Source organism: Motacilla alba, chromosome 1, assembly GCF_015832195.1.
Source record: "Motacilla alba alba isolate MOTALB_02 chromosome 1, Motacilla_alba_V1.0_pri, whole genome shotgun sequence".
Classification (NCBI taxonomy): Eukaryota; Metazoa; Chordata; class Aves; order Passeriformes; family Motacillidae; genus Motacilla; species Motacilla alba.
The window spans coordinates 67,750,556-67,766,370 of record NC_052016.1 but is presented as its reverse complement, the minus strand read 5'-3'; the positions used below and the strand labels follow the sequence as shown (position 1 = coordinate 67,766,370).

General features: G+C 34.3%; 1 protein-coding gene across 7 annotated transcripts in view; it reads right to left on the bottom strand.

Moving 5' to 3' along the window:
- The window catches only part of PCDH17 (protocadherin 17), a 90,140-nt gene that overhangs the window by 53,202 nt on the left and 21,123 nt on the right, over positions 1–15,815 (bottom strand). For 6 of the 7 annotated variants that reach the window (XM_038135576.1, XM_038135583.1, XM_038135605.1 and 3 more), the window contains exons 3-4: positions 7,577–7,635; positions 7,244–7,416 (exon numbers count right to left, since the gene is read on the bottom strand). In XM_038135576.1, the coding sequence (XP_037991504.1) occupies positions 7,244–7,416; positions 7,577–7,635 (232 nt within the window). The remainder of the gene's footprint in view (positions 1–7,243; positions 7,417–7,576; positions 7,636–15,815) is intronic. The other variant, XM_038135615.1, reaches the window with a different exon arrangement.

Sequence of the window (15,815 nt, the reverse complement as noted above, 5' to 3'; positions counted from 1 at the left end):
AAAGAGATGAGCACCAAAAGCTACAACACCCAAATATTAGAATCTCAGATACGAGACTTATGGTAATAGACTTGTGATCTTGAAGTGCATGGTATGAATTAATTTGCAAATAAGCTCATCAAAGAAAACTCTTCTGAAATTTATGAATGCTTTTATTCGTGCAGTCATGAACTTTTCAGATGTTAGCAAGGACATTATCTAAATTGATTCAATAGTGAAGTGTCCAATGAAAACAAAACAGGTCAAAAATACATATAATTTTAAACCACTGAAGTATTTTTTAATTATAAAATAAGTAGAAATAATGTGGAGGAGAAATGAAATTGCCTAAAAACGTAGCCTGACATACCAAATGGTGCATAGATGAAGTTGTGCTGAGTGGTTGTAATCCCTCTCTGTCAGAGTGACATATTTGTGTGTACTGATGGAGAAAGCACTTTCTGTATATTTTGAAAGTCAGTCATAGAAATTTGCTCCCCTAATCTTTGGCTAATGTATTAATTGTGGGATATGCTGCTCACAAAATTTCACAGCTACCAGGTATATGATGGCAATAATCTGCCAGGTGATGAAACATGCACCTGATTAAAACCCCAGTTTGGCAGAACACAGCACCGGTTGAGATGCAGGATAATGGGCAATTACAGGCAGCAATAACAGGATAAGGCAATCTGATGCAAACTGTATTCACTGTCACTTCAGCTGCTAGAATGTTTGCACCACTCTTCTATTTTGTGTCAACAAAATAGAGGCAGAGAAGTCATGAGGCATTAAGTGAATATATCCCTTCTCTGTTAGGATGCCACTTCACTTCCTTTTCTGACTTTCCTGTTCTTTTAGGACAAACATTTGCTTCCTCACATTTCTCCTTCCTTACCTGGATCGAATTGCTTGAAAACCAAAGCTGCTTGTGTACTTCTGAGAAGAGCACACTATGGTGAAGCTGTGCCTGGGAGCCCTCCCACCTATAACGAGGAAGCACCAAACAAACTGGATTCTGCTTTGAAGCAGTCTCACAGCTTCAATTACAAATCTCAACTTGGAATAAAAATAGCTGAAATCTAAAAGATGAACTTAAATTGACTGGCAGACTAGGAGATTTGTCTAAAAATAGATCCTAAACCATGAGAGATATTCAACATAATACTCTGAGTGAAGAAAAGTTGGCAGATATGAGAGCTTTTTCTTTATTTTGTCTAAATCCATCATATAATTTGCTGTAGACATTATCCAGCAAATGATATGTCATAGATTACTAGGTATTAACATGAGAAAAGCTGACAATCATCTGTACAGCAAACTCAACTGACCTGCATTTTTCTCTGTAGTTCATTAACTTTGGTTAGAAGGGAGAATATAATCCCAATCTCTCAAAAAAAGGGAACTATTGAACATTTACACAGTCTAGCTCAGCCCAGGTAACAAAATAATGCAAAAGTATTACCTAGATCACCTTAAAATGCTTGAGATCTTAGAACATTTGAAACTTTTTATTAGTTTCCTCTGACTAAAAGTGAAATATATCAATTTAAAAGTTCAATCCAAAACAAAATTTCAATATCACCATTCACAAGGACTTATAAGTAGTATGAGACCAATAATAATGCTGGTGATTCTCATATATTTAGAAGTACTGTTTCACTGAACCAAGAAATCACAGCAGAAGAAAGGAAAGAAGTAATATCAGTGGCTCCAGTGTCATTTTGAACCTGCTAAACACACCAGAGTAGATATCAAAGATTGGTATTATTCTTCATAAAGCTCTGCACTTCTACCTACATTTTTAATCTAAAAATCTCATTATTAGAATAAGGCCAAAATCAAATATCTCCAGCTTATTGGTAACTAATTTGGTCAATCAGAAACAGTTACATTATAGATAAATTTTCTTTGACCTATGCTAGTCCTCATCAAGGATCATACATGTGCTTGCATAAAACACAAAACCAAAAGAAAAGATGAGAAAAATACATAGAAAAGAACAAACAGAAGCAGAAAATGCAAGACTCAATACATCATTTTGTGTGGGCTTCACCTAAATGTTTCCAGAATTTACAGTTCTAGAAACAGATTCTACCACTGAGACACACCAAAAAAAAAAAAAGAAAAGAGACCCTCAATAAAATTAAGTTGCTCTTATAGCTTTCCTGGAAATCAGTTCATCAGATGAAATTGGAAAATGGATACTGTGTGCAAGTAAACAGCAAGTTAGCATCTTACCTGACCATATTAGAAGTAAGAAAGTTAGAAAGGGTCATAGTGCTGGACATAAAGACTATTAAGTGGTGTCAGAGCAAGAAGAGCAGTCTGACAGATATTCTGAGCACAGAGCGACTGTGATAGATGCTCTGTCCAGACAAGAAAACCTATGGGAGGAAGCATTGTTGAACGAAAGATTTCACATGTTGTGTCAGTTCCTGGAGACTCCCAGCCTCCATCAGTTTCTCAGAAAAGGCCATCACCAGTTTTGCAAACTTTGAAAAGAAGTATTTCTCCACAATCTTCTTTTCCTATTATCTCATTAGCTGATGGTGTATTCATAAAAGAACTCATCATCCCCAATGGCATGGAAAGCATTGGTGATGATGTCAGACAGCAGAAATGTGCTTGATGAACTTTCTGCACTTATCAGTCTAGACTGATTCTAAGTCAGTTAAACAGAATGGATTTTAATTATCCATCAGACTCGAGCAAGATTATGACAAGAAAATTAATGGATAGCCCGGAAAAATTGTGGTAAAAATTTTTTGTAATTTCTGCTCTGCTGCAGATGGATAATGCAGGATACTTGATTTCTAGGATCAGTTTTGTTTAGAAATGGAGACTGCAAACGAAAAAGTTACTACAGACTTGTTATGTGAACATGTTCAGTGGGCTAACACAAAGGGTAACAAACAGTGTTCATAGACAGTCTCTAGAACTGATGTAATTTACTGATGTAATTTTTATTCTTAAGACTTACATGCAGAACTGCATCAGTTGTGATGCAAATGTATTTTTGCTGTGATGAAGAAAGAGCTATTATATTTTCAAATTACACATAGTATCACTTTTTTCCATGTAGATGCATTAAATTTCTTTTATACTAGTAAAAATACCCGAGACTAAAATGGTGCTGTTTTACAGAGAAGCCTAATGGGCAGCCTTGATCCTAGAGGAGACTCTGACAACTATGCTGAAGAGTTTCATTTCACCCTTCTTCCAAGCAGTTGCCTCTGGTTTTTTTTCTTTATTCTCAGGATCCACACTATTGTTAAGGAGGCAACAGCATATGAAGAAATGGCTCCTCTGTGGGATGCAGGTGTGAATGGCAAGAAACTGTGTTGAAAGAAAGATGTAACACATAGTGATGAAGCAAAAACTCAACAAAGCTACTGAATTTGGAGATATTTAATACCTTGAAGTTTTTTTGACAAATACATGAAAGTGTAGATTTTCAATGGAACAAGAAAACACAGACGGGGAAAAAAAAAAAAAAAAAAAACCAGAACAAAAGAAAAAGAAACTAAAATTCCTGGGCAAATCTAACAAAGACAATAATTGATGAGTAACTATAGAAAAGTCCATGACTTGGTATTTTTTACTGATTATAAGGTAAGCATATGCAGGATTCACTAAGAAAAGTAAAAAATTAACATCTTGCTGTTTTACTGCTCCCTTGTAGATATTATTGTTTATGTTTTATGGGTTATGATATAACTTTCAGCTTTGGATATCTTTTAAAGAAATGCAGATTATTGCTGTTCTTAAACCATACCAAACAAAACAATTACTCTGTTATTTAAATGCAAAAAGTGAATATTACATGCTACAACTTCAAGTGAAATAAATGGGCAATTTGACAGATGTGTTCAAAACTAGTAATTCTTGCAAGACTTCTAAGTAGGGTGATCTCAAACTGTCCAAACTAGTGATAGGGTTTAAAGTATCAGCAACAGAAGTAGAAAAGAAGACAGGTAAACAAAACTAATTTATCCAAAATCATTCTATTAAAGGAGTAGCAGGGATGTGGAACAAGCTGTTTAGTAAGACAGCTGATTAAGATAGCACAAGTAAGCTTAAGAGACAGCTAGATTATTCTTATGCAGAAAGTGGCTTGGATATCACAGCAAGAGAGTATAAGACTAAGATAAATAAAGTGGGACATGCTTTTGTAACACAAGACTTACTGTCATGATAATTTTTACAGTTTGGGGGGTTTTCTGCTTTCCTTTTATTAAGGCCATTCCATAAGCATGTCATTAATTATTAAATCAATTATATCTAATTTGCATTGTCTTTCTCGTTTGTGAAAATGTTTAAAATCACTACCCAAAAAAACTTGCTATCTGGATATATTTTCCTTGAAATCAACTATTTCAATAGTAAACTGACAGGCTCTATCATTCACTGTTTTCATTAATTCAATGAAAATCATAAAGTAAGCTTGATTGCTTCCCATCTCATGCTGAAATCAGATGACATCTCGTCTACAAAAAAATTTTTTTTGTAAAATTTCCTACTTCTCTGTTACTGAGAGAAGCACAATTGCTGTAGTACTACCAACACACTTTTTATCTCAGTATGGCCTTTTAATTTGGTCTAGAGTGGCTCAAAACTGTGGTCAAAACACTGGTACACCTTGAATTCTTATTGCTGCCATGGGCAGAATTGAATGCATATCAATAATGTTTGGAATTACATGAAGAATATGTCAAACTTAAACTTAACTCATTTTAAAATTAGGATTCCCACATCAAGATTCTAACTTCATAGTTAACCCAGATAATTTTTCAATAATTTAATAAGATTTAATTATTAGCGTTATTCTAATAATAGAAGCTAAAGTATTTTAAGTATCTTTTAAAGACAATAATCAACCCTAGAACAGGGCTACAAAATACTGAATTCCCATCCCTGCATATGATCCAGAATGATGACAGAACCACAACTTCTGATATTGCTTCAGGCATTGCTGGAGACAATTGTTTCTAGCAAGCTTTCCATCTCCTTTTCCCAGAAAACAATTTTTCTCTAAAGAAAAATTCAATTATTTTTCTATCCTAATCACATATATCATATTTCTTACCCTCCTTCAACTTGACTTATGACTAGAGAAAACAATTTTATTCATCTTCCTTCAAAAGAGAAGTATTATGTTAGGCTAAGAGCCCTAATCATACTAAGCTCAATGACAAGTAATCATTGATTTCATTGGAAACGCCACATAGGGCCACATTTGTTACTGCAATGACCTGAAATCCCATAAGGTGCTTGATGCAGGTGCAGTTTTCATAATATAACTGTGATTTTATTATATCACACTAGAGACAGAAGAGTTCATTCAGGCAAACAAATTTATATAATTACTATTTGTAATTATATTTAAAGGGAATTTTTTTTTAAAAAAAGGAAAAAAATATTTTTTCTCTCTATTCCCATTATTATATTTTCCTCAGCAAAGAAATTCACATAAACAGCCGCTGCTGTAGATAAGTGGCTGACAATACTTAACGTCCAGAATTCAATATATGTTTCATAAGTACATGAAGAATTCATCTGAGCAATTGGAATAAAATATTGTGATGAATCCTGCAGCTCAGCTAGGTATAATAACAAATGTAAACCTGCATATAACTCTTTGCATTATAATGAAATTAAGCAATGGGAATGGTTGGCTTAATGTGCTTACTAGATTGCATATATTTTGACCAGAATTGGGTTTGATGTTGCTAGACAAACTGCAGTATTATGAACACTGGCCATACAGTCCTTTTCTAAAAAAACCACACATTTTTATTCTGAATACTAGATATTTTCCTAGTGAAACTTTAAAAATTTTAAAGCTCTCTCATGGATATACTTGATAGATGGAAATCCAGAATTTTTGTCTTCATGTCACACAAAACTGAGAGAATAAGACATATGCTCAAATAGCTTCTTTAAAAAAAATCCTGCACTGCATCTTTATACAGATCAATGTCCAATTATAAGCAGAGAGTTGCTGTGGCAAAAGGTCAGGAAAAAATAATCTTTCCGGCATTTATTACTTGGAAAATAAGGTCACATATGAGGTCAACATCCAAATGTATACAGAATAAATTATACTGCAGCATTCTAAATACTCTGCACTGCAAAAATTATACTGCAATCTCAACATAATCAGAAAATGAAGTTGAACATGTATTTCCTGACAACTGTACTACAGATCAGACTAAGCTAAGAGGCAAAAAACCCAGGTCCAATTAATCAACAATTAATAAAAAGCTTATCATATATTTCTGGTTAATTAGGAATATAACTTCTTATTAAGGCTGACTGATTTAATAACTTCCTAACTATCTTTAACACTCAAACACCCTCCCCAAAACAAAGTAAAATAACAGAAAACATACAAAACACTTAAACATCATTCAGTGATGCACTTCTTTATTGCTTACAGCATAGAAGCAAAACATAAAGGCAGAGAATGTTGGAATGCTTTGTCTGTCTGATTCTCTAAAAAAAAAATGAAGTGCATCTTTGGAAATAAAAGACCTCCTAATAAGTTAAAACACATCTGAAAAAAAAGAGAATTGGACACAGTTTGAGGAAATAAATATGCTTGTTTGTCAGAATGAATGCTGGCAGAGAACATTGTCACTGCCCTGATCTAAGTCATTTTGCTCTTTCACAAACAGTCTCAATCTTTGCTACCTTCATGGGATGTAAATGAAAGTATACTGAAAATAGGATTGTATTTGTATTTGACACATCTCACGGTACTCTTAATTGCGAAATCAACATTACAAACAGGAAAATGCATCCATGAAATGAAAACAGCTTCTGATTCATTTTTACTCTTGTCTTTTATGCGAAGCATTTTCTTTTCCTCTTCTCCAAACTACACGAGGAATATAAATGACTGGTGTTCTTTTATCTGCTGCAGTCATGTCTAGTTTGAATTTCCAAATCAGGCTTTGACAGAAGTATTGTATAAAATATATCACAGGCAATGCCAGTGGAGATAGAGTATATTCTAATCAATTTCAAAAGTACTAATTTTTTTTTTTTTTAATCTGCTTTGGACACTTGTGGTTTCATTTCATGTTCATTTTAAAAGATACCGTGTTCTTTGCTCTGGGCTAGTGACAAGATTTACTGTTTTCTCTGATAATAATATCAGTGGGCTATTCCTCCCTGATAAACCACAACTGCAGTACTAATAGGTTGAAAATGACGTTTTAAACTTTATGTTTTTGTAGGCATTGTAGGCTTCACTCACCTTGTTCAAGTGGCTGGCTTTTAGTTGAAGTAGTTTTCATCTTGAGTGCCTCCCTAACAGACATGTCACAGCAGGAGCCTTTGTTAGTGTCTTGGTCACTGTCAGCCTGATCACTGTCCCCATGCCCGCTGTCCCTCAAGCTGGCTCTTTCTGGATCCTTGAACGTGGAGCTACTGAAATATATATTGAAAAAAAAAAAAGAAAAAAAAAGAAAAAAAAAAGAGAGAGAGAGTGTTGTATTTACTTGTTCTAAGTTGAATTGTACTCTCTGGCAAAGCAATTTTGACAAGAATGCAAATGGGGAAGCCAAGAAAGTTATTTAATAGGCCTTACCTTTGAACAAACTGCTGCCTGCTGCCCATGTAATTGGGCTCTGCGGGAAAATTGTCTGTCTGTGAAAGAGAAGGAAAAAAATACGTATAGTTGTACACTGGACAAATCTCCTGCAGAGCAACAAGATTTCCTAGAGGAGAAATGATTAATAATTCAAAAATTCCCTTAATCTTCAGATTTGTACATTTTAATTAAATTGGAAAATGCTGGCATGTAATTATGTGCTCAGAACAATTAAATGATTCCGGTCCACAAATTACCTGCTAAAGTAAACAATGAAGCTCCAATAAGTGGCATTCTCTGTTAGTAACCTGACAGATGACACTGTTTATGTTTTTTCATTAGATAGATATTAAGACTGATGGTTATTGAAAATGAGAGAAAAAATAACTCTTGCATATTAAAAAAGTGAATTATTCAATAATACTAATTTTTAATCATAATTACATCATCTACTGGGATTCTGAAGCTCTTACTGCTGTAATACAGTTTTGTATGCTGCTATATTACACTTGAATTGAAAAAAATAAACAAAAAATCAAAAAAAATTATGGCTGATTAGCATTCTCAGATGCTACTGAAAAAATGCAAGTATGAAAATATTTGGATTTTCTCTCTTAAATTTTCATCAGTATTAATATCTATGTCAGAATAATGAGAACCACACATGCAAACGAGAATATTGAATGATCACTGTTGACAAGTAGTTTTTAAAAGAAGATACTTTCATTAAGTCTGTCATGTATATTTTTAGCAGCATGAGCCAAGTTACTGTAGAAGCAGAAGTATTAAAAGGATCCAGACCAACATGGAGTCCTGCCAAAGGGAACTGAATTCCCCTTGTATCATTAGCTGAAGTTCTTTGGGAGAAAGAAAGACTGCATCATTCAGAAAACTCCGCATACTGTACATTCACGCACGTCACTTCATCTTGCAGCTGACCTAGCGACAGAGCTCCTACTGTTTTCTGCATCACTTCACACCACACCACTCTGCTCCGCAGCAGCTCCGGCTTTCGCAGCCGCATCCAGCAGATCAGAATCCATAACGCAGGCAGCACTCAATCAATGGAGCTGAGGGCCCAAGGTTTAATGTCACACAGCAAGCACTTACACAGGTGACTGGGATCTTAGATATTTGGACTTCCCTGCCACACCCCACACCATTTTTTATTCTTTGTTTTGGTTTTATCAGTAGAAGGCAATTAGAAATATTTGCTACTTCCTGTATGGTTGGAGTATTTGAGCTTAGAAAAGTGGCAAAAAGTTTTATCCAAAATTTAAGTCACAGTTGCTTGCAACAGAAATTGGGCAGACACCTGTTACTCCCAAAGGACTCATGAAATAGATGTGCTTGTATACCATGGATGTCTTTTGTGTTTTAGAGAAGGGATAGAAAATATAGAACCATCTTCCTCTCAGCCTGTATGTCAACGTACACCACACTTTCTTCTAGTTTCTAAATCCTTTCGTTCAAAGAATAAGATTATAACATATGCTATGTTCACATCCATCCTAGTTTTAGTATATGCAATTAGAATAAAAGTTCATCTTCACATTCAGTATGTATCAAGTTAGAAAAACAAATATTGGAAATAACAAAGAAAGGAGGTATATTTCAGCATTCTTATGTGTATTTCTCAAATACAGCACATCATATTTTGGAAGCAGTTATAATTCTGCTGTTTCTTTTCTTCTCACAGGTTTTAAGCTAGTAGCTCTCTTTTGTGCAGCAAAAAGAGAGATATATATATACTCACATACAATCATTATGGCACTTACAGAACTCAGCACTTATCAACCTGAATAAACCTTTACAACTGCAGGACTCATGTCTCTTTTCTATGTTTAATATCTCAAATAGACATATCCAGGAAAACTGACCTTATGCTTTTACTTACATAAGACATCTGTCTCTTCCTAAACACAGCTGCTACCAGAATCAACATTTCCATTTTTCATGACATTGGCAGTCAAAATGCCTGCTATAAACTGTTTTTTCATTAATTCTCCGCCATTAAAAGACTGACTTTTGTCCTGAAAATAATTATAACTCCTCCTTTTTGATGGTTCTAAAAACTTAACTGTAAACTGGACCACTGTAAGACCTGGTCATACTTTTTGTCTCTGCTTTTTCATAGCAAAACATCATTTCATACATCCTGGATGAACCAATACAAAGATATTAAAATAGAAGATATGACCACATCTTAGCTGCTGAGAAATTCTACATTTATGATAATTATTAAAGACCTCTAACTAGATAATAATTTGACCAATTACCTTCATACTGCATTTTGCTTCAATACGATGAATTGGCTGCCATGTTACAGCAAGTTCATTATTACAAAAGAACAAATGTAAGTACTTGATGATCATATACAGACACAGAGCTCAGGGTTGAATACTGTTCTCTTTGCACTAAAAGCATTAGCCCTTCTTCTGTGAATAATGAAGGTATGATGCTTGTGTTGAGCTGTATCCACCTCTGAGATACAGGCAGCAAAGGGAAGACTGTTTCATGCATTGAAATATCTGTTAAATTTGAGATTAAAAAAATTAATTTTAAGGTTTTGCAGTTTGGAGGAGACTTAGAAATATAAACATCTGCTTCACAGTGGATGAGAGACGAATGTCTAACATGTCTGACTCCCTTAAAATCTTTTTTTGTTGTTGTTGTTTTAATCCCTGTTGAAGTGAGAGGTCATATACTTAAATTTTTTACACTTTAACATTTATGGAAGTGATATTACACATTCCAGCTCATGCATTAATCATACCTCTTTAAATTGCATAGCTGTAACTCAAAGAAACAAATACTACCTAAAAAATCTAAAAAAAACCCTCTTGTTTTTCTCTGGATATACAGCCCTTTCTAGGACAACAAAATCACCAAAACTCTGGACTTTCAGTTTAAAGGTAGGTTACAGTTCACCTGCAGAAAACCACCTAAAATCTAGTCAGCTACTCTAGCTAATCAGCCAAGATCCCCCAATGTGCCTTCAAGAAATACAAACTATCCCATTTGGTCATCTAGTGTTAAGTACATAATACTCCTGGGGAGCATTATTGGCATAGAGGAATTTTGACAACCGGCAAAATGTCCAGTGCAATAGCTAAAGCTAAGCAAGATGCATCAGGTCAGAAGTGAATTGCCTAGAATTGCAGTCTGATGCTAAATAACTAAACTTATTGAAATGCCAGCATCATTAACTTCTTGAAGAAAAAAATAAAACAAATTCCACCCTCATTCTCACCCTCTCTCCAAAAAAAATCTCCAGGAACAATCTGTCCCCAAAAGTCACCAGAGTTAAACAGTAAAGAAACGTGAAATTTTTCATCTCTGTCATTCAAAACTGAGGGCTGGAGTATCAATTAGGTCACCAGCAGCTACCACAGCACAGGTTCTCCAGTAGCAGGACAAATGTCATCTCAAATTTTATAAAAAGCAATAAAGTACACTGCCACCAGAAAACTAAAGTCTGTGATATCAACCTAACTGTCCAAAGCCACCTTAGAGAAGTGGCCCTGGTTTTATAGCTCATTTTCACAGATTAGTGGAACCAGCTAATTTCCAATGTGAGTATGCTGTTAAACCATTCAACAGATATTTATTTTTGACAGTTTCTATAACAGACCTTTACAAATATTTTTTTCTACCTCTCTGTTCTAATATGTGACTCTGGATCAAAAATGAAATTTTAGGAACACTGTCATTAGTGTAATGTTGCAGAAAAATGTCTGAGGATTTCTGTACAAGCGTTTGATACAGCTTTCTCAGAAATTGAAGCTCATTAAAAACCCCACTTAAAAAAGAGGTCAGAATGCATAGGAACCTTTCAAAAGCTGCAAAAATTTAAAAAGAAAGGGTTACTTCTTTTCAGAAAATATCATACAGTTTGATTTTGTTACCTTTTACTTCAGTGAATTGAAGAGAAGGAAAATATCAGGAGAGGCAAATTAAACCTGTGCAAAATATACTTTTCATAGAATCATAGAACAGTTTGGGTTGGAAGAGACCTTAAATTTCATCTAGTTCCATACATTCTCTCTCCATCATGGTTAGGGATACCTTCCACCAGTTCAGGCTGCTCAAAGACCCATCCAACTTGGCGTTGAACACCTCCAGGGATGGGGCACCCACAACTTCCCTAGGCAACTTGAGCTGGTTGGACTTACTGGTATGAAATTTCAAATGTGACAATATAATTGCTAAAGTCCAACAATGGGACTTTGAAAATCATTAACTGGCCAGTGTTTCCATGAACAACATGTAGAATATCTTTCCAAGTGCATCAACTGTCTCTGAAACTATTCAGTTTATTGCACCTGTCAGGACTTGTATATTATGACCACATGAGGACCTAGATAAACTAAAATTGTTGCCAAGTATCAGTCTCACATGGCGTATTTAGAATACTAAATTTTATAGGCTCAGAAATAAAAACATTTAAAAGTTTGAAAGTCAACTGTTAAGTTTCTACTAATTAATTCTGGAATGGTTATGGTTTCCAAAAGTTTAATTTAGAGAAAGGAAAATGAAAAATTATAGCCAAGAACAGAGTATGAGAAACAAATTCTTCATAGGATCCATTAAACTTAAATAAACTCATAAGAAAAAAAACCAGTAAAAACCTCATCACTGGAAACAGTTTGAACCAGCCTGGGCCAAGCATTACACAATGAAGTATGGAGAATATTTTTAGCAATGGGCTACATTCATCTCTTATCCCTTTTTTATCTTTTCATAAACTCATATTCACAAGGTATATGTGTTTACTTCTGTTGAAAAATTATGCTATTTTTGTAGATACAAAGGAGTTCTACTGTGGCACACACTATTTTTTTTTAAATTCAGGATTAGAGTTACAGCACCGTATTAATCAATCAGGTTTCAAAAATTCTGCTATTGCTCAGTAAGAGAACAGTAGAAAACTTCAAAAGTCTTCTGCTCTCAAGAATTGCTGCAAAAAGCAGAGTTTCTTAAAAATTAGAGGTTCCTGACTAATTTTCTCTTTCTCTTTACTTTTTAGAAAAAAATTTTTATGTCACAATTTTGAAGATTTCTAGCAATATTTTGCATATTCCATACTGTTTGAATAAAATTAGAAAAATTTATTTTTTTAAAAAAGAATTTGTAATTCAACAGGTTTGTCTAATAAAAAAAAAAAAAAAGATCAACACCTACAAAGAAAAGAGGAAGTGAGAAAGAAAGAGACAGGGACAGAAAGAAATTAAATATTTAAGTATTCTTGATAAATTATGCCTAGAAATATTTGTCATATAAGGGAAAGATCTACTTTAAAATATGAAAAAAAAGACTTAGACATTAATCAGATTTATGAATATTAGACAACTAGAATATTCATAATTTTTTCTCAGAATTACAAGAAGAAGTATCACATTTTCTGAAATTATTTAATGCAGCTCCATTTTATGTAGATGTTCATACCTGGAACTATAATAAAAGCAAAATGTCTTTGCTGACTCTAACTTCTTTTTAATTAAACATTAAATGCAAAAATGAAATTAAATATCTCTCACCTTTATCAGACTGCCACTTAATATCTAATTCAAACATCTTCTGTGCCTTTTCTTGAAAAGCTGAATTCCAAGTATTCACCCTTCCCCCATGAAACAAAGATCTTATATAATGACAATCTCTTCTGGAGGCAAAAGAATTGTATTCTGCCAAATTGAGTTTTGAAAGAGCAGACAATTGTCTTCATTTTGTTAGGAACAGTGTGGGTTCAACATAGTACAATTTTTCACAAAGACTTCTCAGTATAAGACTGCCAGTGAGTGTGTATACTTAGCCTGAAATAGTAGTTTTTGATTCTACAAGATTTACTTCATCAAGAAAATTCACTATCCCAATAGCAAAAACAAAAAACAACAAAACCAAAACCTCGCCATAAACCTCTCATAGGTTTTTCTACTCCTTTCAAGGACAAAATTAAATATGCTATTTTAAAAAAAATATTATCCTACTATGTGCTCTCCACTCTCATTCCTTTGAAAATGCTTTTGATATATAATTTATATGACTTGTACATATTTGGGAAATTTCACACTTGCTGCAAGATGTGTATTTTGGTGTTAAAAGTCCTACAGTGTGTTTATGTGAATTTCTGACATATATAGCATTCTTCAAAAGCACATTGAAAACACAGGGCAGTAAAAGCAGTCAAATGCACAAGGCAATATCATTCACGAAGTTGCTGCACTCTTTCTTAAAGTGTTGGTTGGTGGCTTGTGTTTTCTCTTCCTCTTGAATTAGAAAAGTAAAACTGTGAGAGGAACAGATCCTGAGCTCTTCAGTCAATTGCACAGTGACTTCTGAAAAGTGAAGCTCTGAGGACAGACACTACCATCCTCTCCCATAAGCAAAGGAATGCAGATATCCCTACATAAATGCCTAATCCATGCACTGTTTTCACTTAGTAAGTACCATATTTGTTAACAAAATATATTATTGTTGATTTATCGGTTAAGGTGTCATACTAAAGCATTGTAGATTATTTCAGTTGTTTTCACTATTTGTTTAATGAAACTATTTGTTAAATTTTTACAAGAGTTTATTCTGCAATGCACAAGATACTAAAGATGGCAGAAGCCTGGACTGTGGGAATTAAACACAGTGCAAGGATTAGAAATCACAAGGCCCAGACAAGGTTCTTCTCATCTCACTGATGATTGCACCAAGTCAGAAGACTGAAGAAGCTAAAAAGGTCACTACAGAATGACATAATTTTAAGTGATCCTGGTAAAAAAAGTAGACCTGAGTGACATTCAAAAGATGAGGTGAGACCAGACCCAGATCAGACTTTCTGATATGAAATAAAAGATTTAAGCATTTCAGGAACAAGCTTGTCTCTTTGTCGGCGGGGAAGTCAGCTCAACAGAAGCCTTCAGCTTCTCTACCAGTGCAGGATGTGTGTTTAAGGTCAGACTTCTCTCTCTAAGAGAGATGTGACAAAGAGAAGCTGTGGAAACTGAACCCAAAACTTTCTTCTGTGGAAAACGGAATCAAGATTTTCCAGACCAAACTCAAATTGCTGGATTTTTTACAATGAATTCAGGTTTCTGAGCCTTATTTTATTTTGCACTGGAGAAACATAAAATGCAATGAAATTAGCATGATCTCAGAAGAGAATATGGAAAGTTTTCAAATGTGACTAGGAAAGAGGAATTGTAATATGAGTTCTGAAGTTGAACTACATTTTGGAAAAGATGCAAGATCAGAATGTAGGAAGAAGTGCCAAACATCACACCACATAAAGAGCTCAAGCTGAAAGTACAATAACGTTATCACAGCGTCAATAAATAAACATAATGAAATTCATGACACATTATTGCATTGCTCTGCGCTGCCGCTATTCATTTAAAAATGATGAACACATTTAAAATAATTCACAACTTGTCAAATGCCTGTGAGCGCTGCAGTTAGACTGGTGTTGTAACAGGCATTTGTAAAGGTCTTACAAGAGAGCTTAACACAACTTATAGCAAAGTAAAGATGGAAGTATGTGAAGACAAAACAATAACTGCACCTGAATCTGCTAGTACAGTTGCATCCAATATATTTACACTGCTCACCAATGATATGTACTTACTGAAGGTACTCTGTCAATAAAAACCACATTAAGGACCTTTTGAAAGAGCTTCCCTGTCAATTAGGATGTAGATACATTCTATTGCTCCAGTTTTCCTGTCAATTTAATATACTGGATCATATTAAGAGTACTGGCTTGTCAATAAGGCAAATCTGAATCCTATTAATAGAGTTACAGTGCCAATATAATCGGCTTCCCATTTATCGAGCTTCCCAGTATTTGGGAAAGCTGTGAAATGGGATTATAAGGTTAGGTTACATACATCTGTCTCTATATTACATAAATATTTCAGGAATTATATCCCGTTGTATAAATACATGTAACCACTTTTTTCCATTACAAAAAACTTCAGATGACAGAAAAGTATAATAGTTTGCCATTGCTGAGAAAACATTAAATTATCCTCATTTATCACATTGTTTCCTGCTTTCACTAAGTACAACTGCTATTTTATGACACAGTCTACTTGTGTGCCACACAAATAGACCTGCTAAGAGATGTAGGCACTTCACCCCACTCTCCAACCCCCTGCAAAAGATAATTTCTGCTTCAGAACACAAAAGGAAAGAGATAAAACATATGTTGGAAACAAAATACAAAGCAATCCACAGTTTCAATCTGTAT